Below are 27395 nucleotides of genomic sequence, written 5' to 3'. Positions count from 1 at the left end.
TTTCATGGGCTAGGCCCATTTCCTCAGATCAAATTGTGGAAGAAAAGTGATGTCCGGTAAACATACCCTATACCTCAGGTCTGCTCTACACCTACAATTTAGGCCTACCTCCATCTTTTAGCGAAAAATTTGCACTTATAGTTAAGTTGACTTAACCCTTAGTGTAACCACAGCTAGCTACCGCCTCTTGGGAGAGGTGGATTAACTACTTTGGCAGAAGTATCTCTTCCACTGATGGCACAGCCCTGTCACTAAATGTCAGTGTGTTTGAATGCTGTTTGTTGGCACTTTGCTAACAAAATACTTCTACTCCCAATGTGCACTTGCTCTGGGAAAACTTTGGTGTTTGTAGGGGTGGAAGGAAGCGTAAGGACCTGTGAATGACAAAAATGTTGTTGAGCCGCTGCAAGTGTAAACAGAGCCTACCCTAAAGCAGCATTGCTGCACCACTGCAGCTGTGCCACTGTAGTGTAGAGATATCCTCAGTTTGTTGTCACCCTCTGTAAGACTGGGCTAATAACACTGCTCTCCTTTGTAAAGGGCTTTGAGATGTGCTGATGAAAAGGGAGCCAAGAGTTGTTACAGTTATCCGGGGCCTCCAGTTGTCCAGCTTTCTATAGGCTTGACTACGTCTCAAACTTAGGACAAATGTGGCTCCATTGCTCAGGGGCTCTGGAAAATGAATGCCCAAGGCTGTGTCCAGACTCAGGGTTTTTTTCGGAAAAAAAGTAGCCTTTTTCCGAAAAAACGTCACCTGCGTCTAGACTGCAGCTGCGTTCTTTCGAAATTAAATCGAAAGAACGCGGCTTTTCTTTCGACGGCGGTAAACCTCATTTCACGAGGAAGAATGCCTTCTTTCGAAAGTGCTCTTTCGAAAGAAGGTGTTCTTGAATGTAAATAGGGCTTCTTCGAAAGAGAGCATCCAGACTCACTGGGTGCTTTCTTTCGAAAAAGCGGCTTGCTTTTTCGAAAGTTCCGCGTGCAGTCTAGACGCTCTCTTTCGAAAGAGGCTTGCAGTCTAGACATAGCCCAAGAGAGGCCAGTAAGTCAAACTGAGCCCTCGTAGACACAACGCTAGGTCGATTCCATCAAGCAAGCACCCCCTCTGGACAGGGTGGATTTAGTACCGCAAGGGCAACCCCCGTCTGTGGTGGCGCAGCGTCCACACTAGGGCAGGCTCAGCCTGTGGGTCTGGTTGAGGGGGTCGGGGCTTCCAATCACAGACAAGTCCCCGGTTTCCATTGGTTGACAAAACCACTTTTCAACCCCCCCCTTTAAAGAGGATAAGGGGGGGGCAAGGAGACCCCCCTCCCCCCATCAGAGAGCTGGGGGGCCGCCTGCGCAGGATCCACCTCCCCCCTCAGCACTGAGGCTGGCCAGGCTGCAACCCGCGCCCCCGCCGGGCTGGATGGGGGAGGGGAGCCAGCCCCGCTGCGCGTCCACGAGCCAGGCTCGCTCCCTCCCCTGCGCCGCATGCCCGCCCCAAAGCTCGGCCCCGCGCCGTCGCTGCGCTCGCTCCCGAGCGCCCCAGCGGGGCCCGCCCCACCCTTGGTCCGCCGGGAGCCAACGAGCGAGGCAAGTCCGCGTGAGCGGCAGGCGGCGGCGGCCAATGAGCAGGCGCCTTGTTGCCGGGTGGCTCGCGCTCCGGCCTCTATAAAGGCGGCCGCGCGCAGAAGGCTGCGGCGCGGGCTGTTGGCGAGTGCGTGTCGCTGGCGGGGGAGGGGTGACGGCGGGGCCGGTCGGGTGAGAGCCGAGCGCCGCACCGAGGCATCTCAGGTCGAGCCCACGCGAGGCTTCCAGTCCGATTCGGGCCGGCCCGGATTTTATCGGGAGCGGGTTTTAAGGTGCGTCCCGGCGGGCGGGCCTGGGCCGAGGCGGCGGGCGTTCCCGGTTGGGGGCTGGGCGGGGGCGGCAGGGCCGCGGCCTAGCTCACCGCGCGCTCCGCTTGTGTCGCAGGCGGTTGTGTCTCCAGCCTCGGGCGAGGGGCAGCATGTCGGAAGCGGAGCAGCAGGTGGCGGGGCCCGCCGACGCCACCCAGAACGGGCACGAAGCGGCCGAAGGCGCCGGGGAGCAGCCGGCCGAGAGCGGCGGAGCGGGGGCGGCGGCCACGGCGGCGGCGCCCGCCAGCCAGAACGGAGCGGAAGGCGACCAGATCAACGCCAGCAAGAACGAGGAGGACGCCGGGTAGGTTTTCGCGCCGGGCCGAACGGGCCCCGGCTCCTCGCCGCCATGTGCCGCGCTCTCGCGGGTCGGTAGGCCGCGCGCCGGCCCTCCGCCGTAACGGAAGTGGGGGGAGGGGAGTCGCCCCGGCCTGGCCTCTCGGCCCGCGGGTGGGGGTTGGGCTGCAGAACGGCTCCGTCGCGGCGGCTCGGCGCAGCCTGGCGGCCAATGAGCAGGCCCGGCTACCGCAGCGGCAGAGGCCTGTCCTTTGTTCTGGAGCTGCCTTTTGTTGGCGCCATGTGGAGGCTTGGGGGAGGGGCGGGGATCCGGCCTGCTGGCTTCTCCCGCGCTGAAATGGCAGAGTTCGCCTCTCGCTCCCTCTCACTCCTGCCCCCGGGTTTTCAGAGCAGGGAGGCTTGGCAGGGCCTTACTTTTCCAGGTGTGCGGGCTGGTGAACTTCCTCCTTCTCCCCCCCCCCCACAACTGTTTCAAACAACGTGTCTAAAAAAAGCCTTCTTCCTGAAAACTGGTGGTGGGAGTGTGGGGGAATATCTGTAAACTAACAGGGGAGAGAGGGCATCCTGGAGTAGAAAGGGAACACTTACATTGTATGTCCTACATTTCTTACTGTGGCATAGTCCTTGGTGCCTTGTCAAATAACAAAGGCTATGGGCTATTCTAAATTAGAAATGCTTCAATAGTGGTGTTGCTGTTGTACTATTGTGGCACTTCAACATAGATGCTTCTATGCTGCTGATAGGTTTTGCTTGTTCAAATAGGAAAATTTAGTACTGTCTGTGCTGGGAATTACATTAGCTTAACTATGCTGTTAAGTTACGGATTTTTTCACTTTGAGTGATGTAGTTGATATAGTTTTCTAGTGTAGACCAGTCTTTAATCTTTTGTTCACTTGGAAGAAAGGGTGTAGTTTTTCCATTGATGGCTGTCATTCAGCTGCCTTAGCATTTATTACTACCACCCCTCTATTGAGGCCTACTAGGGAGAAATCATTCAGAAATTCAACACATGTATTTTTCAAGTTGTGGAGTAAGCCACCCCTCTCCTTTCAAGTTTAACTTCTATCTTTGGTTTGAGGCTTTGTGATTAAGGTTCTATGCTCTCATATGAGCCTAAGCTTTCTGGGTGCTTATGACTGTTTACCTAACAGGCCTTATGAGGAGCGTGGGAACTAGGCCATGGGATAACTTACTGTGCAAAGTGTAGGGCAGAATTTTTGAAGTACCTGTAGTGTAGTGCACACCCATGGATACAGCAGAGTAAGAGATGTGATAATGTTTACCCTGCTTTCTTACTCAGTGAAGGTGAAGATTATTGAGCTTTTTTCCATGCAGAAACCAGTATTTGGTGCAAAATGTAGGGCTAAAACTGAGATGTGAATGCTTTAAAGGATACTGTAATACTAAACTGCATTCTATGGTGAATTCTGTCAAACTTTAAAATGTAACCAAAAATTACCTTGGCATTATAGTTGCACTTCTGTGTTAATTAGATTACTTAGCCCTATTTTTAGTGCAAATTAAAAAAGCTTTGCAAAAATTCTATTTGCATAGGGTGAGCATTTTGGTCAGGATAAAATAAATGTACATGATCTTCCATTCTCAAGGCAGTGGGTGTGGCCTGGTTTTGTAAACTCAGAACCATTTTGCAAGGTGAAGTTAGTGTAGCTGTGAGGACTGACTATTGAAAAACATTCTGACTTGTTAGTTGGACTAGAAATCAAAAAAGTAACCTTAAGTAACTCTAGTTACTTCAGTTCAATTAGAGGCAGCCAAGCTGTGGCAGGAAGCAGCTGGGTGGCAGCTTTTACACTATGTCAGGGCACTAAATTCAACTCAAGATGTGGAAACCCTTTCAGGTTTAGTGTTGAATAGTCCCTTGGAAGTACCATGTGAGGTATAGTCATCTTTCTGAGTTTTGCTAGAATTCCTGTTGAATCTTATTTTGAGCTCTAACCTGAATAGATCAGCCAGAGGAACATTTTAAAAGGGAGAAACTTGGTTTTGTCACTGAGTAATGTCTCTGCGCTCATTATTGCACCAAGAATTCACAGGAAAAATTTTTTCAATTGGGATAAAGGTGAAGTTAAAAATTGCCAAGTCCTTTAATAGCAATAGCCTTAAAATGGGGCACATTAACAGCCCATCAAATGCACATCTTACCTTTGGCTTTGTTCCTCGCAATGCACAGGAGACATGGGTAGTAATGTACATTATGCTATACAATTCTACTGTAACAATTCCTGAGTTAATTTTATCCTTATGAAATTTCAGGAAAATGTTTGTTGGTGGCCTCAGCTGGGATACAAGCAAAAAAGACTTGAAAGACTACTTCACCAAATTTGGCGAAGTGGCTGACTGTACAATAAAGATGGATCCAAACACAGGAAGATCAAGAGGTTTTGGATTTATTTTGTTCAAAGAAGCTGGAAGTGTTGACAAGGTGAGTTTAAGATTGTGCCTCTAATTGTTTCAAAATCTAGGAAAATCTTATATGAATTAATCTTACTATATCAAATAATTGGCAGGTTTTGGAACAGAAAGAACACAGATTAGATGGGCGACTTATTGACCCCAAAAAGGCTATGGCGATGAAAAAAGATCCAGTGAAGAAAATTTTTGTTGGAGGACTGAACCCTGAGGCTACAGAAGAGAAAATCAGGGAATACTTTGGAGAGTTTGGAGAGGTATGTAACTTAACACTAGTAAATGCTGATACATCACAGAATGTGCTATAATTTTATTTTTGTAGACTGAGCATGGACTGGATCTTCAGACTTACATAATTTGTTCCAAAATGTCTTGCACTAATCAGAACTTCACCATTAAGCATTTTTATTGTACTAACTTAATTTTAAGGGTTTGACTTATTGAAAGTCACCATGTAAAAAGAATAGTCACTACAGCTCCATGTAGAAATTGCCAGATGTGCACTTGACACTTGTAGTCTAATGAAGTATTTGTATAATTTGGGAATGTTTACCATATTTAAATCCTGTTTCTGAAGACTAGAGCTCTGGATTTGAGCGTGAATTGCTTTAAAAAGGAAGTAAATACTAGTTATAAGCCTAATTGTAGTATCTTATGTAATACATACAGGCATGAAAAGTCAGAACACTGACACTATAGCGAAAAGTAATGGTCCTAAAGTTGTATTCTTTAATTTTCTCAGATTGAAGCCATTGAACTTCCAATGGATCCCAAGACCAACAAACGGAGAGGCTTTGTATTCATCACTTTCAAGGAAGAAGATCCAGTCAAGAAGATCTTGGAAAAAAAATTCCATAATGTTAGTGGAAGCAAGGTAAGAAACAATTCAGATTTGAAACAAATTTCCCATTGTGAGCAGGTAGTATCTAGTTTATATTGTTATAGATAGATAAACACGCAGAGGTGATTCATTTCTGGTCTCCACATAGATGCAATGAGGACAACTTACCACTTACACTAGGGTTTATTAGCCAAATTTAAATTATTATTGCTAGGCTTAAGCATAGTTCGTTAAGTTGCTTTACTATTTTGAAGGGTTCTGGCATACGCTTTTAGGATGTCTCTGAAATATACTTTCCTGCTGATACTGCAATAATTTTTGTAAGACTATTAACCTCAGAAAAGAAGTACAGCTGCTACACTTGTGCAAGTCCCCTGTTGGTTTTAAATACTACTTACTGTGATTTCTACACAAATGAATTTGATTATGCCCTTCCCTTTACTAGCACTCCCTGGTGACTTTGCAGGACCTAAACACGAGTAGAATATCCACAACCACCATTCATCCACATCTCTAAAGGAGTACCAACTTCTTGTATTGGCTTACTTTCTCATTGAACCAAATAAATACAAAAACACACTATTGAAAAATTGCAAGTGGCTTTTTTTTAGTTGAGGTGAAACTTGTGGAACTCAAGACAGGCTACTGAAAGGGGTACAGTAGTCTGGAAAGGATGAGCCAATGTGGTAGACCAGTAAAATCACAGCTCACCTCTAATTTACATGTTCAGTTATAAGGGCAGTGTTGTACTCAAGCACATTGCTCTCTTGCTTTTCAGTGTGAGATCAAGGTGGCACAGCCGAAGGAAGTATATCAGCAGCAACAATTCAGTAGTGGTGGAGGAAGAGGCAGCTTTGGAGGAAGAGGCAGAGGTGGAAGAGGTAAGTATTACACACTACTTAAGTATGGACACATTCAGAACGAAGCAGCTTGTACTAAAATGGGATTTTGTGGATGGTTTTCCTTTCTGTAGCTCAAAGTCAAATTTGGAATCAAGGTTATGGCAATTACTGGACCCAGGGTTATGGGAATCAAGGATACGGCTATCAGCAAGGTTATGGTGGCTATGGAGGCTATGATTATTCAGGATATGGGTATTATGAATATGGACCAGGCTATGATTACAGTAAGTAGAGAAATGTGTTGGGTATAAACACCACAATTAAATAACAGTTTAATGCATTTAATTTCTTATTCATAGGTCAAGGCAGTGCAAATTATGGGAAAAGTCCAAGACGTGGTGGTCATCAGAATAATTACAAGCCATATTGATCAAATTTATTCAGGTATGCAGTGGCATGGTCTCTTTTAGAAAATGACTGCATAGGTTTTGTACTCAATGCTGTAGATGGATATTACAATTATGTACCAAATTTAACTTTACAATAAATTTCTATGGCCTGTTAAATGTGCATCTTACTCAAGAGCTCCCTGGAAATGTCTTACATGTTTAATATTTACAGATAACTAGTTGTCTAGACAGTGTGGTGTGTAAATTTCAGCTTTGCTGAAGATATTAATTAATGATTTTATTAATAGGTTAAACTGAAACTGATTTTGAGGGTCTGCTTAAAGCTGCAGCTCTGCAACTAGGGACTGCCTCTTGGAGTTTACTATATGGACTCTGCATTACTCCAGTTGTACAGAATGAGATGTATCTTAGGGAACCAGTGTCACTTTCCACCTTTTTATTTTGTATTGTTTTTGTGTCATACATTTCCTGTACTGGAAGTGTTAATTTTACTGTACTTTTTGGTACCTTTTTGGAATCTAATGTATTGTAAGGTATTTTACATGTGTTCTGATTCACCATGACATGGATATTGAAGCTATCCTAGCTTTTGAAATAAAAAAGGTGTAATCTAGTGTCTTGTGCCATTCTTCAGCTGTATCAGTACTGTACAACTCTACTGTACTGCTTCCAGAACTGAAGTGAAATTAGGTGTTCGTAGCAATCACTTCAGAGTTAAATTAGACTTCTGAAGTTGAGCAAAAATCCCTCACTGAAACTGAGTTATTCAGGAGTGATGTTGGCTTTTGAATATCTTGTCTTCTGGACTTTTAATTATTCTTTAAGTGTATGTATTAGTAGCTGACTTGTTTGGCTTCTTTCTAGAGACAAAACTAGGCCATTGCTTCTCAACTCGTTTACTATTGTAGTATGTGGGTCTCCTCCAATACTAGCTCTATGGCCCTGAGGATGTCATAAGAATGGCCATACTGGGTCAGACCAATGGTCCATCCAGCCTAGTGGCCAATGCCAGATGCCCAGAGGCAGTGAACACAACAGGTAATAATTATGTCATCCCTCTCCTGTCATCCATTTCCAGACAAACAGAGGCTAGGGATACCTTCCTACCAGTCCTGGTTAATAGCCATTGATGGACCTAATCTCCATGAATTTATCTAGCTCTTTTTAACAGGGTTCAAAAAGTCCTAGTCTTTGCAACATCCCTTGGCAAGGAATTCCACTAGTTGACTGTGTGCTGCATGAAGAAAAATTTTGTTTTTAATTTAATTTCATTTGGGTGAGGGCTAGTTCTTAATTATGGGAACAAATAAATAACTCTTCCTTATTCACTGTTTCCACACCAGTTATGATTTTAGACCTCTCTCATATCCCTCCTTAGTCTCCTCTTTTCTAAGCTGAAAAGTTCAAGTCTTTTTAATCTTTTTATATGGTCCTTGTATCACACTGGCCACAGCTCTGTGCTGAGTTGGCTGCAGTTTTGAGAACCATTACTTTAGGCAGGCAGACTGACACTTCAGCTACATCTACACTGGCACCCTTTTCCGGAAATGCTTAAAACAGAACAGTTTTTCCGTTAAGTATTTCCAGAAAAGCGCACCTACATTGGCAGGATGCTTTTCCGGAAAAGCACTTTTTCGCAAAAAAGCCCCGATCATCATTTTCGTGAGCGGGGCTTTTTTGCGGAAAAGACTACTGTGCTGTCTACACTGGCCCATTTCTGGAACAGTTTTTCCGGAAAAGGACTTTTGCCCAAACGGGAGCAGCATAGTTTTTCCAGAAAAACACTGACAATTTTACAGTAGATAGTCATTGCTTTTCCAGAAAAGCAAGCGGCCAGTGGAGACAGCTCGCAGCTTATTCCGGAAAAGCAGCTGCTTTGCCGGAATAAGTGGCCCAGTATAGACACAGCCTAGATGTTAAGATGGCGGCATTGAACTGAGAGAGAGGAGAGGAAGAATCTTTCGTGCTGCTTTTAATAGACATTGTTAAAGTCTTTTAAGAGTAACAGTGCCTACAATTTCCTGTATTTCCTCAAGCTTGTGACTTGTAAAGAAAAGTGATATAGATAGACCTTAAATTTTTAATAAAACCAGATTTGTTTATATAAATTAAAGCAGAAAGGGAACAAATCTATAAATATATTTAAAAGGCTAGTCAAAGTGTGTAGGCTACATTATTACTCCCCCAAATTGTCCTACATTCAATCTGTCTTCATTCCTGGTTTGGCTCCTTAACTAAGGGAACAAGAAACTTTGTTCATGGTAGATATTTTTAAAAGTTATCACTTGTTACTGTGCTGCAGTGAAATTAGCTATCTGCCTTGGTTTACTGACTACTCCATACCAGGTCAGGGTAAGCTACTTAATGGCACCCACTATTGCACTTTCAAATGCAAGTTACACTAGCTTTCAGCAAGAAAGTGTCATTGCTGCTTGGCTTTAAGAGTAGTAGAGAACAGTTAATATCAAGCAATGTAAACTTGGGCTATAAGATCCTGTTTTACCAGTTAAACAAGGGGGTGAGGAGGCCAGGGGCCTACTCTAACGCTGCTCCTTAACTGCAACCAGTAAACACCACCCAGTAAGGCTTATGTTTACTAGTTAACCCTGTGTTTCCTGACCCCCTGGGGGCATCATGAGAAACTTAAGAGGGGAGTTGTGGTATCAGAGTTTGAGAACCCCTGGGTTAACCATTCACATCCCTAATGTTAAACATGGGTGAAACTTCACAGTTCTCAACTCTTAACTGCAACCCAAGTTTACAAAATGATCTTTCACATAACTGATTCCCCTTCCCTTTTACTGCTACTTCTTTGTCAGCATTTCCTTTCCCTCCTTTTAAATAACTGCTTTGTGTACTGATTGTGAATTGCTTTATGCCACAGGAGAGTAGATTTCAGCTGGGTGCCCCATATGTTTGCGGGGTGCACATGCGCAATGTGGGTCTGGCGCATGCACAGTACAGGCAGTCCCCAGGTTACATGGACCCGTACTTACGTTGGCAGGACCGCCCAGACGCGCGCGTCCTCCACGGCGAGAAAAGCTACTCCGTGTCTCCCTGGCCAGCAGCACTAGCTGTGCCCCCCCCTTCCCAGCAGACCAGGGAGATGCGGGCGGCGGGACTGCAGCGCGTCTGGGCAGTTCCACTGCCTGCATCTCCCTGGTCTGCTTGGGGGGGAGGGGGGGCGCAGCTAGTGCGCCACCCCTGCCTCCCAGCAGACCAGGCTTTTCTTGTGGATGCCTGTAGTAGAGGAGCTGGGGTGCTGCCAGGTTGGTCCCACAGCGCTACTCCTCAGCGCTACTGGACCAACCCGGCAGCACCCCAGCTGCTCTGCCCCAGGAGTCCTGATTCAGTCACTGCTGGTCAGTTTCAGCAGTGGCTGAATCAGGACGCCTGGGGCAGAGCAGCTGGGGTTGGTCCAGTAGTGCCAAGGAGCAGCACTACTGGACCAACCTGGCAGCACGCCAGCTGCTGTGCCCCAGGTGTCCCCAAGTCAGCTGCTGCTGAAACTGACCAGCAGCTGACTACAGGAAGCCCAAGGCAGAGTTGCTCTGCCCTGGGCTTCCTGGAATCAGCCGCTGATCAGTTTCAGCAGCAGCTGACTTGGGGACACCTGTGGTAGAACAGTTGGTGTGCTGCCAGGTTAGTCCCCGCAGCGCTGAGGTGCCGCACTGCGGGGACCTACCTGGCAGCGCCCCAGCTGCTCTGTGCCAGGCGTCCAGATTCAGCTGCTGTTGAAACTGATCAGCTGCTGAAGCCAGGGGCAGAGAAACTCTGCCTTGGGCTTCCTGTAGTCAGCAGCTGGTCAGTTTCAGCAGCGGCTGAATCTGGATGCCAGTTCTGACTTATGTACAAATTCAACTTAAGAACAAACCTACAGTCCCTAGCTTGTATGTAATCCCGGGGAATGCCTGTATGGGGCTGGCGAGTAGCTTTTGCTGCTGCTCGTCAAGCCCTGATTATGACCATGAACGGGGCTCCACCATCTACTTGCCACGGGTGAGTAGATTGTAACCCGGAAGAGCTGGATTCGGGTGATCTGTGCATGCGCAGATTGCTGGACAGTGTGGCTCACTGTGGTTTGGTGAGCCCTGACCATGAACTCATGAGGTAGTTTAAAGCTATATCATGCACTTACCTCCACTACTACCTATTCTTTAGCAGCTTTTTTTTTTTGCCTCTTGCTAAAATAAGCAGGGGGTAGGGAAAGGAAAGCTTCAATCACCTTGAACCAGCAATACTGTCCTTAACTGCCAAACTCCTCCAGTCTTCCTTAGCCATGACAGAATGTCTGCTATGCTACTAAATGACAGCTAAGTCTGCGCTCAACACAATACCTCAGTGCTCATCATTAAGGATATGAGCAAAGACAAGCTACTCTGAAAGGGTAACAAAAGCAGGCAGGTGAAGATAGGTCTCTTACCCACAAAAAAAGTGTTAGATTGAGGCTGTCATGCCACCTTCAACTGGCTCGCTCTTAAAGATCCACCTGACACTGAGGTAGAAGAGCCTTTTAACATTTCATTGGCCAGGGGAGAGCAGGTCGGATGACTCAAAGAGAATAAAGATTGCAGTCAGACTAGTTTTAAGAGTAGAATCCCTGCTTGCAGAGGACCTGCATGGTCCTAGATGCTGTAAATCTTTCCTATTTGATATTCCACAGTAGCCTACTGCAGGTTGCAGTGTGTGGTCCACTACTAGTTCTAAACATCTGCATTTTAGTGCCCACCCTCCCTCCCTGTGTCTTTACTAAGATTCTGGTGGTAATACAATCCAGTTGAGAGCTCTGATTACTACTCAACTATCCCTTTCTACAGGGCATCTTAACCAGAGCTCCAGGGCAGTGGCACAGAATGCTAGATGGTGGATCTGCTTCAAGTACATGAATTTGTGATTAAATACCAAGAGCAACACTTTGATTCCCTCACAGCATTCACTTTCAAGCACAACATGCTTCTGTGGCAAAGATCTAGCTCAGCTGCTCAAGATTCAGAACCTGATTGGGAAAGTGCACAACCATGGACCATAACTAAATATTGACAGACAAGAGGTCCTTCTGGTTTCATAGACAGAAATTACTGAACAGACAAGGTCATATATGCATTGCTTCTAATTCTTGTCTAGGTAGTGAGAATTCCCCCTGCTGTAAGAAATACATATAAAAGGAAAACTGAACCAAAGAGACACACTGGCTCAGCAGTCAGAACAGTCTCTGAATCAGAATGTCCATTCTGATTTTGCATAAATGCAGCCTCCTTGCAGTCAATTTCATTACTAAGAATAATAAATATTTGAAGGACTCCCAAGAGATCTTCCACAAAAAACACTTTCAAAAAAGGAGCAATGAAAAAACAATCTGCTTTTTTGAAAGGTAACATCCACATTGATTGGATGCTATCTCACATGTAAGTTGAGATTACTGCAGACAAGAGTGGCCACTAGGGCACCTGTGCTTTTTCCTGGAGGCCTCTTCTTTTGAAAAAACTCCTTCTGCATCCACATCTGCCTTTTTTCAAAAAAGGCTTCTTCCTCATAGAAAGAGTTGTACAGCTGTTGGAAAACCCCCTCCATTCTTTCAACTTACTGTATTCTTTCTATAGTAGCAGTGTAGATGTAAATATAGTTTTTCCAGAAAAGCTCTCCAGTGTAGATATACCCTGAGGCTATGTCTACACTGCGCACTGTTGTGCAATAAATATGCAAATAAGGTGCAGGGATGATATCACCACACCTCATTTTCATACCTAATGAGCCACCATTTTTGCTGCCCAGGCTTTGTGCAAGAAGGAGCTGTCTACATTGCTCCTACTTGCGCAAAATAACCCCTCGTGCTCAGAGCTTTTCCACTGTTTATTTTCAGGAAGAACAGCTCTATGCAAGAGGATTTTTTTTGTGCAAGAAGGAGCAATGTAGACAGCTTCTTGGGCAAAAGCCCGTGCTGCAAAAATGGTAGCTCATTAGGTATGCAAAGGAGGTGTGGCGATATTCATCTCTACTCATTTGCATATCTTATTGCACAACAATGCTCAGTGTAGACATAGTCTGAATGTGTGGCTAAGTCGACACTGCCACTTTAATGCCTGCAACTCAGGTTCAAGGAAAAATACCTCCCTCCAAATGCCACAAGTTATAAGTGTTAGCCTGTTAACACTATCAGTCCTGTTAGCTACTCCCCTCATGGAGGTGGTTTACATAGAGCACTGAGAGGCCTCTCTCAGCACTCCTGCCATGGCCACTTTTACTTAAACAATACTCAGGCAGCACTTGAATTTTACAAGTGTAGACAAAGCCTTAGTCTGACTTTGAAAGAAAGTCACTGTAGAAGTGCTCTAACTAGATAAGGATAGGAAAAATAGCAACAAACTACAGCAGTTAGTGTCTATGATGGCTACTATTTATTTCATTTACCCATAAGTAATTCTACCTGCCATGATTTCTCTCTAAAAATCAGCAAAAGCACAGCTGAACTCTAACAAACAGTAAGGGGGGGTGTGAATGGGAAATAAGGAGATATTTAAACAGTTCAGCAGGGAAGATTTGCACCATTATCCCTGGCGAAGCATGCATTAGCTAGCAAATGCATACAGAGCAGCTTGTGGTTAAGGAGCAAGCTGTCATACTGACACTTGAGTTGGGTCTGGATGCACAGTTATTAGAGCTTGAAGCAAAACTGAGGATGCTTGTCATGTAGAGCAGAGTGTACTGTTTGTTTCTGTTGTAGTGGAGACATGTTCCATTGCTGTTAAAAAGAACCTTAAGATGTATATGTTGCATGCTCTCACAGGGAATGTTATATTCAGCTTCACTGCTCACACATTTTGCTGTCTTTCAAAGACAGCATTTCTGTGGGCAAGTTTAGATTTGATCTTCTCTTTCCTCACTAAACATGTCCTCAGAAGGAAGGCGATTCGTAAGACATTTTGGTACAGGGTTTAAACACAGAGGCACCTGTTTGAGACCTATGGTTGAAAATGAGTCTGGCTGTGTAAACCATATATTGGCATAAATAAATCAAGTTCTGTAGCTGGTAAGACACTAAAACATAGCAAAGTGAGGACAGGTACATATATGGCCATGGGTTCTGCATGCTTTCCAGTTGGCTACTACAGCGTGGTAGAATATTGAGCTTTAGTATAGTCACTAAAATAACTCAAACCTGAAAAATGAGACACTGCAAAATGGTACATAAGAACTAGAATAGGAAAATAACCCTCTTTGGTAGTCATTTTTTCAGAATTGGCTGCTAGTTAAGTGAATTGCAAACCAGCTTTGCTTACAGCTGAAGCAAACTAATTATAATGCCAGAGTATTTTCTCTGAAGTTTTTCATTGCTAACAGAAGCATTAGCAAATATTGCAGATTGTAACATAATTGTTTAGCTTAAGTGTGTTTTAGGTTATGGGAAGCGTGATTGTTAAATCTATCCTTTGCAGTACATTTTGTAGAATTACTGTCTGGAACTTATAGATGAAAGATCAGATATTGTAAAGTATGTATTAGGTTTCATACTTTCTGTACACGAAGGAAATTAACAAGGTCAATGCCGCTTCTCCTACACTGTATTTAGAGCAAAGTTTTGCAGGCTCTTTGCCATGCACTGTAGCAACCCTTTCATGTGTGACAATATGGGAAATATGTAATTAAACAGGAGAAATAGTTTTATAAACTTTTTTGGTAGCATCTCTTACACTGCATGCACCTGAAAGCTCTCGTTCAGATGCTGCTACAGTCAGTGTTTCTAATTTTAATGGCAACTGAATTGGGCCATAAAATTTCTCTATTCTTTAATTTCACAAACTTAGACTTAGTAGAATATAGGATTTACATCTTATATGCTAATTCAAAACTAACTTTTTAATTCTTGAATAAAATAGATGTTTGTATGAGGTGCTGTAGCTCATAATATGGCTTTTGCTTGAACTAAAGTAAATGTCCATTGCAATGCAGAAGCATCTTAATAGTTTGTCCTTAGTTCACCATATTGTGGTTTCGCTTATGCTATTATTATCACTTGCTTTTACTGTCAGAATTCCAAATGACATCAACACATATTGTGCCAAATAGAAAGCTCACACAGAGTATTTGGGTTTGCTTCTTTGAATTCTCAAAGAGAATAGAACAGATTCCAGAATGGGCCAAGTTGTGCTTCCCTTACTTGAAGGTTTAGTAGAGCAGCTGCATGAGCAGCAACCAACACAATGAAATACATCAAAAACCAACTACCCTCTCCATCACCCAACAGATACCAAAGTGATATTCTTCTAGTAGCAGCAGATTTTAAGGATTCCAACTGCTACTAGAGTAGTCAAATTTGAGTAAAAAAACCCAGCCATTTCGTCACTTGAAGGAGACTAGATTGTTGTTGGGGCTGAGAAGCTAAAGTGATCCTACATAAATCAAAATAGTGATTAGAACACCAAAAGGGGTAATCTGTTTTTTAAATCAAATGATATGCTAGGCTAAATGTTAGAAAAATATATTGTAAAACATTTTATTGGTTCTCTCTTTAAACCAGTACATGATGTTACTAGTTTAGTGATCTTAGCATTCTACTTAAACAAATTGGAAAAGAAAATGCTTACCTGAGCAAAGCGCTGAGGACTAAAATTAATGGTGTTTTCCTATTGGCTCACATGTGTTTTCTCTTTCCATGTCTGAAATTTAATCAAGCAAGCAAATTCATAAAAACGTTCAGACATATGAGATAAACATACAAAATTTTTAAAAGTACTTTAGAGAGGTGAAGTATTATACAGGTTGAATTTCTGTTGTCTGGAACTCTGCTGGACCACAGATGTTGCTGGACTAAATAGTCCCAGTGCACAGGTTGGGAACAGAGCTGGCTGGCGGGGCCAACAGGGCAAGCAGAGCCTGCAGGGCACCAGAGTCGGCAGCAGGCGGGGCTGGGAAGACAAGGGGGACCACTGGAGCTGACAGAAAGGGAGGGTCCCACAAGCGCCAGCAGGGCTGCCAGAGCCCACAGGGCTACTGCAGCCAGGGGGGTGGGAGCAGAGGTGCCAAGTGGTTGGGGGAGGAGCTTAGTGGGGAGGCTATCGCCACCCCTCCACCCAACCTTTCCTGGTCCAGCAAGATCCTGAGGGTTCAGGACCAGGTAAGTCCAATCTGTATAAATGTTAAACTCATTCTCAACATATGTCGGGTCAGGTAGAGAAATATAATCAACCTATGTAAGAGACCACCTTTATCAGGCATCCCCTTGTTCTAAGAAAGTTCCACACATTATCTCCCTTTTTACAGTTGCGTTCACTTCTTAAATAACTTCACTGGACAGGATAAGACCAGTATTTTCAAAATTGACCTTTAATTTTGGATGCTTTACTATAGGTAAGTAGTGCCTAACTTTCATAGGCAGAAAGCAGTTTTGAAAATTAGGCCCAACTGCCTCAAATTCATCATTTAGGCTATGTCTAGACTACATGGCTCTGTCGACAGAGCCATGTAAACAAGTTTACCCGGCATAGGCAAAGAAGCGGGGATTTAAATAATCCCCGCTTAATTAAAATAAACATGACCGCCGTGCTGTGCCGACGATCAGCTGATCCGGCACAGCGTGGCAGTCTAGACACGGATCTGTCGGCTGGGGAAGCCTTTGCCAACCGATCCTGTAAACCTCGTTGACTGAGCCATGTAGTCTAGACATACCCCTAATGTTAGAAACCATCTTGAAAAAGTTGCCCTAAATTGCTTCCCTTTGGTCACTCTACAGAGCCAAGATTACAGAAAAGTTCTCGCTTAGTCCACTACTCAAAACTGCTGCTTCTGCAAATTAATCTGACACACTTACCTGTTAGTATTTCATCCATTTTGTCCACAACTAATTTTGCATTGTCCATAGTAAAGCACAGTGGAGGCTTGAACTTAAGCACATTTCTTCCTGGACCATCCGTACTCAACAGAATATATTCTCTCTTTAATCTAGAGAAGGAAGAAAATTTGTCTAAAAATCTAAATGTGTAATGATTTGACCTAAAATACATGTTTCAGAGACCTTAAAGTGCCACTGGATTCCTTCGTGCTTTTATCCAAAGTATTATTCATTTAAGTTTCTTAATTTTTAAAAATACTAGGGCGCTAGTTTTCTGCTGGGTCCGGGGTCCCGAGCATAGCAAGAAGCCACTGCTGCCACCACCTGGCCCTCCTGTAGGGAGGTAGAATCTGCCCAGGCCAGGCTTTAGGGTGGCTTTACTAGTCCCCGAACAGTGTCTGGGGCAGGCAGGCCATGCGAGGGCACAGTGCCTATGGGACACCAGTGACGTGATGACGTCTCTCTGTTGTCCCATGAGAAAAACTTTTTTTGTAACTATATATATATATATATATGGAGAGAGAGATAAATTACAGCAGTTTTAGCACGATTGAGACTTCAGAAAATTTCTCCATTTTCCAAGTGTTGTGATTCAATCATTGCAATTTGTGTCAAGTTGTCGAACATCATCTAATATTCAGGATATTTATATAGCTTAGATGAGAGGGGATTACTTTCAGCTATATTTAACAGAAATTCAGAATAAGGATTGCATGCAAGATGTAATCTCAATCACATTTTCTGTATACACTGACATTTTATATACCAAGTGTCAGTACATTGTAATTTGAAACTGTCAAAATCCTCAATACTTATAGTTTAAAGAAACACCAACCCACAGACATACACTAAAGTTAAGTTTTTTTTTAAGAAAACAGGCATTATTGAAGGCTCAGTACTTTTGGTTGTCTTTATTTAAAAAACAAAAACAAACAAACTTATACCTATGAACTTCATGCAAACTTCCCAATGACATCAGTGAGTCTTCAGAGACAGGTAAGACATCACTTTGAGTCAGATGTGGAAATTGGCAAGTTCAGTCTTAAAATGCATTTCATTATCTTGCTGTGAGCATTAACACTTTAGTCCCCAGTGGCTATGCACAGTTAAATATATATATATATATATATATATATATTTATTTATTTCTGTATAACTATTGAATAATTAGTACTTGCCTCTCTTAAAATGAAATTTCATTAAATGCTACAACATTGTGAAATCACAGATTAATGTTCAGTAGAATATGTATGTAACTTTTTAAAAAAATACCTTGTTATTAAATACTCAGCTTCTTCTGTAGCTGGAGTCCTTTTTTCTTGATCTTTTATCAAGTCCACTCCAATAAATAATCCAACACCTCTTTTAAATAAAAAACAGGTATTCAGTCTAAAATCAGCAAGAAGGAATTAGGAATAATTTACCAAAAAAAAGTGGAGCAGCAACTGTCCTATGAGACTATATTGTTGTTGTATTTTCATATTTCACTAATTCTATTATTAACATGATTAGTTTGTTACAGGGATAAAAAAGATAATTGCCTTGACAGGGAATAGGTGCTGTAATTAATATAGCAAGACAAGATTTTAAATTGTTTTTCCCCATTTACACTAATTCCATGATTGAGTTCAAGTTGTGTGTGTGAATTTACTGATAGCAGAATCAAATCTGTGTTTTAACCTGGACCTGGCAGTGTCATCACAAGGGCATCAGTTTTTAGGTCAATTTAAGCCTATGGGTTTTAGTCAAATGAAAGTTAGTCAATTTTTGTAGTATCTTATATAAGGGGGCAAAAGAGGTATATCCAAAGAAGCATTTGTGATGCTAATTTGGTGAATAACACAGACCCACTGTGGTTCCATGTTAGAATGTCAGTTGATGCTAAACACTTCCTGTTCATACAAGATTTGAAGACCTTGCCACCATCTTTGTTGCCCCAATTTGATAAATGCTGACCTCAAACAATCTGAAAGCATGAATTGGTAGTTGATACCTGACATCACCAATGATAGGATGCTTCATCTTCTGCTGATTTAGTAATTCCATCAAGAAGTTGCCTACTTGTGTAGCATGGGCTTGAAGATGTTCCTTCTTAATCACATCTAAAACTGCTAATCCTATTGCACACGAAACAGGATTTCCTCCAAACTAAGCTCAGGAGAAAAGAAAGACAGAATCAAGCACACAAAAATTAAAAAATTAAATGGTGGCCTTTAAATATCAATAAATATTTCAACATTACAGCTGAAGACATTCCTCCATTGTTTGTGGATAAGTGGTCAATATTGCTTTCAGTTAACATGTTACCTATATCCTACAGGACTGTGACACTTAAATAGTAATGCCCTCATTCACATTTAGTTAATCATATAACCAGAAAACAAGGATTTGGTTCATTCTCTTTACTTACTGTATTGAAGTACTCCACTCCGGTGTCCGCAAATGCTTCTGCAATTTCTTTTGTTGTTGCTACACAGGCAATGGGGTGCCCATTTCCCATTGGTTTGCCCATAGTGATAATATCAGGCACGAAATCCTGTCCCTGCAGTTGGAATGCCCAAAAACATTTGCCAACCCTGCCAAAGCCAATCTGAATTTCATCAGCAACAAAAACTCCTCCTGCCTGGTGTACATGTCTGTAACATAATAGGGACATATTAGACTTTTTGCACTCAATTACCATCATAAAATTGTGATACAGGTTGTACCTTCCTGATCTGGCAGTTCTGGGAGGATAGGGGAGGAGTTGCTAGATGCAAAGCCTGGCTTTTTCCCATCACTGCTCCAATCTGGGAGCACCCATGGGAATGCTGGACCACAGATGTTGCTGGACTATGGAAGTCAGAACTATAGGGCTGCATCTAGACTGGCATTATTTTGCAGAAATACTTTTAATGGAAAAGTTTTTCCGTTAAAAGTATTTCCACAAAAGAGCGTCTAGATTGGCACGGATGCTTTTGCGCAAAAAGTGCTTTTGCGCAAAAGCATCCGTGCCCAGTACAGACGCGCTTTTGCGCAAGAAAGCTCTGATGGCCATTTTAGCCATCGGGCTTTCTTGCACAAAATATTAAGGTGGCTGTCTACTCTGGCCCTTTTGCACAAGAGGGCTTATCCCTGAGTGGTAGCGTCAAAGTATTTGCGCAAGAAGCACTGAATTCTTACATTAGAACGTCAGTGCTCTTGCGCAAATTCAAGTGGCTAGTGTAGACAGCTGGCAAGTTTTTGCACAAAATCTTGCCAGTCTAGATGCACCCTAGAAGTCCAATTTGTACTTTAATTGATCCTCTCTCCCTGGGGCAGCCTGCTGCCTGACCCAGCCTCTCTCGAGCCTCCCGCCCCCCAGGCATCCTTTAGGTAGGATGGGGGAAGCCTGATGCTCTCCTCCCCACCCCAATTCATATGGGGACATTGCCGACACGAGCAACACGGGGAAAATCTTCTAATTATATAAAAATAGCAATAACATTGCTGCCCTGAAGAGCTTACAGTTCAATAGGACAAAAGCTTTTTATGTAAAAAAGGATATTAAACCTAGTATGTTTAGGCTGTTTTCATGTTGTGATAAAGATAACGGTTTAATCTCTGTTTAGATAAATAAAAATACAAATCAGATATAAAGGGCTCTGAAGGGATGTACTTACTCTGCTATCTTATGGAAATAACCTGCTGGTGGAATGATCTGACCACCAACACTTGGCAAGGATTCAACAAAAAATGCAGCAATCTGAAAGAGTAATGTGCAATATTTCAACTTGAGTAGTAAAAATTACTGCAGTAACAGTCAAGTTGCAGACTACATAGTGGATGAATATTTTTTAAACTATTATCTGATCATTCTCAAAGTATTACATGGATACATAGTCAAATCTTCAGAAATTATATCTGATAGATCTAATATGAAAATATAATTGTCATTTATGCAATCTAAATGCTTTTTAGTTCCCTAACAGGGATTGTCCTGAAATGTTTGTTGCTGCTTGATAAACTCTACTATCCCTTCCTACAACCAAAGAGTCAGCAAATAGTTTAGGAAAGATTTTTTTCACCTTTCTGCCCCTTTTTTGTGCTTGTTCAATTATTTTTTTCACTTCATTGGCATAGGCTAGGGCTGAATCTTTATGGTCTTCTCTGTATATTCCACGGTATGTGTCTGGGAGAGGAGCCTGAACAAGGGAACAATGCCTTATAATTAGTATGCCACAGATGAGATGGATAATACATTAAATGAAACACATATACTGTTTAGGTTGCAGTATGTACATACCACGTGGACCCATTCCTTTTGTCCTTCTAGGTTTCTGAATTTATATGGACTTATGTCAATCAGAGATGTCAGATGTCCATGGTAAGCACTTAGAACAAAACAATGTAACAGTAATTTCCAGATTATCACATTTCTCTAGAATTAATCTGGTTTGCACCCTTTTGTGTCAGGCAGTCCATCTGAACAAGAGATGGTCATATGGCCCATAATAGCTTTGCACAGGACTTTATCAACCAGGACCACTATATTTGGGATTTTGGCTCTTACTTTCTACTCCTGCTGACTTTGTAAAAGACACTGACATCAATTCCCCCACATCTTTGGCTTTTCAGTGGCCCGCTTCTACCATCACAGCTATCAGGAGGAGTATTACACCTGCTAGCAGCGATCAGGAATCAAACCAAAATTCTAGATTAGGGAGTCTCAAGCTCCCGGCCCGCTGACAATTCCTGGCCAGAGCAGTTGCGCAATCCAGTCTGGGAGTCCCTGTCATTGTTCTGCCCTCTCCCCTCACCCATGATACCCCATCTCCAAGGACACAGACTCAAGGATTACCAGGGTGGGAGGGCATGGCGCAGGGAAGCAGCAGCAGCAGCAGCAGTCACACTTACACTTCCTCCCCTCCCCCAGTGATCCCTGAAGCTATGTCCTTGGGGGACAGGGTACAATGGCGGGAAAGAGGGAGGTGATGGCAGGAAGGGGCTTGGAGTATGGTAACTGACATCCCTCTAACTCCCTCCAGTCCCCGGTCTGCTGGGACTCCTGGACTGGACTGTGCAATTCCTCCAGGGATGTTCCACGGGCCAGGAGTTTGAGACTCCTGACCAGATGCAGAATCTTTGCTGTTTCTTATGTCTTCTTTGCTAGCTACCATATTTTAAAGATAACTGTAACAAAAAAGAAGAAAGGTCTCTAGTTCCATTTACACTTCTACAGGGCAAAATTATGTCAAAGAAATTTGCAGTTGGGATAGCTGAATGAAATTGTGCCTTCTCTTTAGAAATGGTAATTAAAATTACTAAACAAAAATAAAATATAGAAAATATTATTAAACAATGTTTGATATACTTACTGGTCCAGAACAATAATATCTTCATGTTTTGTATATTGCCGTGCCAATCTCAAGGCAAGATCATTGGCTTCTGATCTGCAATTGAAAGTTCAATAGTTATTTCACTGCACATGGGCAGGATTTGAAACCTTGGCCTCCCCTGCTCTGCCATTTTGCATTCACAAATGACATCAGTTATACATGAAATGATCACACGTGCAGAACTGTAGGCCACTGGACTGGAATAGGACTATGATACTACATTGCACTTTCTAGAAACAAGTTCAGCAGGATTAGAGTGTTTACTGGTAAATGTGTGTGCAATGCTCAACCAGATGGAAAAATATCTCTATCTGTGATAATCAAAATAAAAATGCTGCTTGAGAATTCATTTGAATTAAGGATATTTACTTTGTATATTCTGATGCAACACTGACAATTTATGCTTTAAAATTTTTCTTAATGTTTACTAGGGGGCTGTGCCTGCTGCTCACTATGCTCGCCAACCCCCTTCTCTCTGGCGGCTTTTGCAGCTGGAGAGCGTGATGTCATTCTATCGTCAGGCAGGAAAATCTTAATTAAAAAAGATATATATACTAGCCAATTAGCCCATCATAAGACGGGATTTTCAGGTCTCTCCTCCACATCGGTCTTCTTTCCTGAGCCTCCGGTCTCTCTCTCTCTCAGCTCTCCGCCTTCTGCCTCTCTCTCCGTCTCTCTCTTTCTCTTCTCCCCCTCCTGCCTCTCACTCTCTCTCCGCTCTCCTCTGTCTCCGTCGGGGATGCACACTCGTCCAAGCCCCGCTCCTTGGGTGTGTACGTCATCACCCCACCCCCCTTAGCCTCCTGCCGTGGTGCTTGCCATGCGGGAGCAAGCAACACAAACAGCCTCTTTCTCTTCTCCCCCTCCCGCCTCTCACTCTGCGTTTCTCTCCTCCTCCTCCTGCTGCGTGTCTCTCACTCTCTCTCTTGTTCTGTCCTCCACCTCCTCTCCCCCTCCTCCGTTCTCCTCTCTGTCTCCTCCATGTCCTCTGTGTCTGCTCGGCTTTCCTTCTTTTGAATCCGGCGCCCTTTCCTGACGTCAGAGAAGCACGCTCGTCCAGACCCGCCCCCTGGCTGTTCCCTCTGGGCGGTGCTGTTGCTTCCCACCATGGCGCTTGGCTGACTTCTGTGCCACTTAGCCGGGCCGCCGTGCGGGAGCAAGCAGCGCAAGCGGCCGCTTGGGCCCCATGCTGCTTGGGGAGTGCGGACCCCAAACTGCTGCTTGTGCTGTTTGCTCCCGTGCGGCGGCCTGACAGAATGGCGCAGAAGTTAGCCGAGCTCCACGGCGAGAGGCAACAGCGCCGCCTAGAGGGAACAGCCAACGTTTCAGCGTTACAGAGTCACAGACATTGGGCTACTATATATATGATATACCGAGACAGAGATCATTAAATAATTGTCTCCCCTCCTTCTGATTCTCATAACTGAATTTTAAACAGTTAAAAAAAATTTAATTCTGCAACACTAACAGTGGGTGAGTACATAATATAAATAACCACATAATATACATTACCGTATTTTTGCTGGAAAGTTAAAAAAAAAATCTGTGGGGGACATGAATTCTTTACACAACGCAGTGACTTAGAATTCCCTCAGAAGTATTAAGCTCAGGAATATGCTCCCAGAGATGTTGTGAAATTCCCATCACTAGAGGTTTTTGAGAACAAGTTGGACAAGCATCTATCAGGGATGGTCTAGGTTTAGTAGGTTCTGCTTCAGTGCTGTGGGCTGAACTTGATTACCTGTCGAGGTCCTTTCCAGCCCTTCTTTTCTATAATTTTATGATAAATCAGTTTGGACCAGAACCTACAGAAGATAGTGCTATGAAAATTAAATTTATTACAGTAAATGCAGTCAGCGTATGCATAGTACTGCTCTTAAAGATTAATAGTTTTTTTTTTCAATTGATTGAGCAAAGCCTTGGAAATAGAATAAAATGCTCTTAATTAGAATCCTCAATAGTTTTTTGTATCAAAAGTGTATTTTACTTTACATCCTAATATATAGTATATTTTCTTGGCAAAAGTAGTTAGCTGGAATTGCATGTATTAGTTGACAGGAACATTATGGAATTTAGTCTTGTTCCGTAGTACAATATTGATAACATATTATCCAATTCTAGATGGTACATAGGGAACACTAATAGAAACATTTAAATGCATCATTAAATGTAACAATACCTTTACACATTTCAGCATCCAGTACGTGAATATCCCCATACCTCAAAAATAATTTAAAACAAGATTGGCAAGTCCCATGTAAACCAGAGTAACCACAGGCAGAGCAAGAAAAGGGGGGGGGGGGACTTCAGTATGACACACAAAAAGAAACAGAGATTGTGTTCTCAATGTTTTCTTTTGCAAGCTGTTGTTTTAAAGCTTTTCAAAACATTGTGTTTCTGTAGTAATTTAATAATTTCAACCTTTAGAGTGACAAGTTTAAAAAGGATAAACTCCAGCAGCTCTCTCAAATAGTCTAAAATTATCTTGTCTGCAAAAGCAGACAAGACATAATCTACACCCATATAAGATCCTGCAGTTAACTACTTAGAATGAAGTGCAGCGATAGCTATGAGTAAAGATATATATCACTAATAATACCTCCTACTTACCCTGAATTCAAAAAATAGAATGTGCACAGCTTCTCAGGCAATGTTTTAGAAAGTCTCTTTGCATAATCCACCAAATTGTCATGGAGATAGCGGGAATTTGTATTTAGCAACTGATTCTGTTCATGTGCTGCTTTTATTACATCCGGATGGCAGTGCCCAACTGGGGGAAAAAAAAAGTTTTTATGGTCTCTCCATTTATACATGTTCTTTCCCCGTGACATTTGTTGTTGACAAATAGCTAAATATACGCTGATTTGCTCCTATATTTCTTATGGTGCAGAAGTTGACACTGTTCCCTAAATTGTAGCAGTAGTGTATCTGTCGATGGGTAAAGACAGTGCTGGGATGCCTGCAGAGTCTTCATTAGGTAGCATCATCTGATCTACAAGTTCTTAAGACTGTATTTGTTAAAGAAATGTTTTAATTCATATTCTTAATCAAATTTCCTGGATCCTGTGAATCAGCTTGCTAAATCAGTGGTAGTATCTAGTTTTATCTGCTGAATGATGTCTGTGCACTCTGCCCTCTAAATCTGTCAAAGCCTTGACCACTTTGTCCAATTCCAAATACATGCATGAGGAAACATCTGCTTTTTCCACCAAAGCAACAGTCAAGGAGTAAGCAAAGAAACAGACTTAAAAGAAAATAAACACAAATCGCCTCCCCCGTCTTAGGGGAGAATATACAGAAATCGCACTTGCAAAAATAGCTGTAAGTGCGGGGGGTTGGAAGTTGGGCAGTCGCATGTCGAGGGTTTCGTGTACACATATCCAGAAAGCAAGGTTTGTCAATAGTATTGCCCACATTACAGACCCAAGAAATGTTTTCCTCCCTTTTCCATTCAAATGACACACAAATTGAGCTTTGGTAATGAAACATTTTTTTATTCTGAGTTCTCCCAGAATATTGTCTTAATTTAGAATCAGTTGGTATTGAATGATATTTTAAACTTACCATGAGACACATTGTTGATACAGTCAAGGTATTCTCTTCCATGTTCATCATATATATATTGGCCTTTTGCCCTAACAATCTTCACTGGATCTTCAGGAAAAAAGAGCTTGCAAGAAGAGCTGTATCAAATATCAAAACCACAAAATGTTTTGAATTATATAAGATCCCGAAAAAAAATCTAAAAGTCACATAGAACTAACTAGTGCCGATCTTTCTGTAACTTTAACCAAAGGCAAAAAGGAAGGAATATTTTCTATAAATAAATTAAATATGAACTGCTTGCATTCTATTTCAGTCCCCCTTAAGCAAAGGTTGAAGAAGAGAAACAGACCTTGTACCATGCTCTAAGAGTCAGCCAACAGATTTTGGTTGACCAACAGTGAAAATCAACTTCAGAATCAAGAGCCCTTTTCAGAATCGGAGCCTAGTTTCCGATTACCAAACTCAAGTATGTAAACATAGAGACTTGTATTTAATGTTTCATCAGATCTCAATTGATTTGGTCCCCTCTTTATATTATTACATTGAAATTGAGAGCTGTATCTCTTCACCCCCTTTGTCTTCTTCAAGAGGCATATATGCCAAATTCCAGTAAGGTCTCCTCCCAAATCCGATCTTTTCAACTTTTCATAATTTTATCTTCCTCGTATTCTCCATATGGTTATGATCCTAGAAATGGAATCACATGGGTGGACCTGTGCCCACATGCACTCCAGTGACTTGTTGCTGCAATCTGCCAACAGGGTTTTCTTTGAAATACTAGGGCCTGCCTAACTGAGCAGCATTTTTTTATAATGAGGTGCCCAAACCAGTAAATCTAAGTGTGCCTGTCCAAGGAAGCAGATGAGAGAACTGCAAGTATACCTCTGAATACCTGTATCAATTTGTGTGGGTTTACTAAAATCATATATTTTATGGCCTCTATTGCTGTGTTTAAGACCAACACAAACCACAGAGGACACTGATTGACCTTGCACACAAAATGTTGTCAATTACAAAGTAAATAATAATGAAAAAAAGAGAAAAAAATGTTCTCTACTCAAGTCAGAGACAGCAATCTTAAAGGTAACAAGAGGTAAACATAGTGTGATTTTTAAGTTTACAATGTTCCTTTAGCAGATGAGAAGATTGGAAACGAGATTTCTTAAGTCCTAATTGGAAATTCCAAAGTTGATGACTGTGGACAAATCAACTATGAGATTAAATTCTGAAAGGGGTGTTCATGTTGTGTGTATGACTGAAACCATGACATTCCCCCTACTGCTCACTTTCAACCCGTATCCGTCTTGTCATAAAACCTTTACGGGGTAAGAAAAGCTAAATGAGAAAAATCTGTCCTTAGTAACATCAGAGGGGTAGCCGAGTTAGTCTAAAACTAGAAAAACTTAAAAACAACAAATAGTATAGTAGCATCTTAAACACTAACAAAACATGTAGATGGTATCATGAGCTTTTTTGGGAATACAGGCAGTCCCCGGGTTATGTACAAGATAGGGACTGTAGGTTTGTTCTTAAGTTGAATTTGTATGTAAGTCAGAACTGGTACATATTGTAGGGGAAACTCTAGCCAAACATTTCTCCAGAGCTCAGTTTTATTCTCCCACACCTCACTTCCCTCAGTCCTTTATTCTCAAGCTGAGGTGTCTGCTGAGAAAAGCCGCTCCTCGTCTCCCTGGTCTGCTGGGGGCGGGGCGCTAGCTTCGCGTCTCCCTGGTTTGCTGGGGGGAAGCAGCTAGTGCGGGGTTGCCTCACCCCGTTTGTAAGTAGGGATCCGATGTAAGTCGGATCCATGTAACCTGGGGACTGCCTGTAATCCACTTCTTCAGATGGCTGAAGTATTAAAAGTCCAGATCCAAGAATAAATAAGGGAAGGGGCGGAAGGAAGGAGAAAAAAAGACAGTGAATACTGCTTAAGTAGTTAAAAGAGGCTGATAAGAACAATTAGCAC

The 27395-nt window shown here is 42.6% G+C and overlaps 2 protein-coding genes across 7 annotated transcripts in view; one reads left to right on the top strand and one right to left on the bottom strand.

Moving 5' to 3' along the window:
* The first annotated feature begins 1666 nt into the window (after window positions 1-1666).
* On the top strand, window positions 1667-27318 carry HNRNPAB (heterogeneous nuclear ribonucleoprotein A/B). 6 transcript variants are annotated; one of them, XM_075900476.2, is made up of 9 exons: window positions 1667-1844; window positions 1957-2184; window positions 4452-4620; window positions 4706-4864; window positions 5350-5481; window positions 6227-6329; window positions 6422-6574; window positions 6650-6734; window positions 11518-27318. In XM_075900476.2, the coding sequence occupies exons 2-8, from the start codon at window positions 1991-1993 to the stop codon at window positions 6718-6720; spliced, it is 981 nt and encodes a 326-aa protein (XP_075756591.1). In that variant the 5' UTR covers window positions 1667-1844; window positions 1957-1990; the 3' UTR covers window positions 6721-6734; window positions 11518-27318. The 6 variants fall into 6 exon arrangements, with proteins under 6 accessions (XP_075756591.1, XP_075756590.1, XP_075756589.1 ...); XM_075900475.2 differs by lacking the exon at window positions 11518-27318 and adding an exon at window positions 6988-7314; XM_075900474.2 differs by lacking the exon at window positions 11518-27318 and having other exon boundaries at window positions 6650-7314.
* Window positions 4566-27395, bottom strand: part of PHYKPL (5-phosphohydroxy-L-lysine phospho-lyase) — a 30427-nt gene continuing 7597 nt past the window's right edge. Inside the window, exons 2-13 of the mRNA XM_075900480.2 lie at window positions 25448-25566; window positions 24494-24653; window positions 21863-21937; window positions 20791-20878; window positions 20573-20689; window positions 20168-20250; window positions 18937-19162; window positions 18520-18674; window positions 17799-17888; window positions 16506-16636; window positions 15283-15354; window positions 4566-5444 (exon numbers count right to left, since the gene is read on the bottom strand). Of these exons, the coding sequence (XP_075756595.2) occupies window positions 15308-15354; window positions 16506-16636; window positions 17799-17888; window positions 18520-18674; window positions 18937-19162; window positions 20168-20250; window positions 20573-20689; window positions 20791-20878; window positions 21863-21937; window positions 24494-24653; window positions 25448-25566 (1291 nt within the window). The 3' untranslated portion in view covers window positions 4566-5444; window positions 15283-15307. The remainder of the gene's footprint in view (window positions 5445-15282; window positions 15355-16505; window positions 16637-17798; window positions 17889-18519; window positions 18675-18936; window positions 19163-20167; window positions 20251-20572; window positions 20690-20790; window positions 20879-21862; window positions 21938-24493; window positions 24654-25447; window positions 25567-27395) is intronic.

Source organism: Pelodiscus sinensis, chromosome 16, assembly GCF_052426305.1.
Source record: "Pelodiscus sinensis isolate ZL-2025 chromosome 16, ASM5242630v1, whole genome shotgun sequence".
NCBI lineage: Eukaryota > Metazoa > Chordata > Testudines > Trionychidae > Pelodiscus > Pelodiscus sinensis.
The sequence above is the reverse complement of the archived record's forward strand: the minus strand, read 5'-3'. Positions and strand labels throughout refer to the sequence as shown.

What these genes read in the sequence shown, in the direction of transcription:
- HNRNPAB (XM_075900476.2), top strand. Translation starts at nt 1,991, where the DNA reads ATGTCGGAAGCGGAGCAGCAGGTGGCGGGGCCCGCCGACGCCACCCAG. An exon ending in ACTTTGGAGAGTTTGGAGAG is followed by an intron (nt 4,865 to 5,349) that starts GTATGTAACTTA and finishes TAATTTTCTCAG; the next exon opens with ATTGAAGCCATTGAACTTCC. An exon ending in ATAATGTTAGTGGAAGCAAG is followed by an intron (nt 5,482 to 6,226) that starts GTAAGAAACAAT and finishes CTTGCTTTTCAG; the next exon opens with TGTGAGATCAAGGTGGCACA.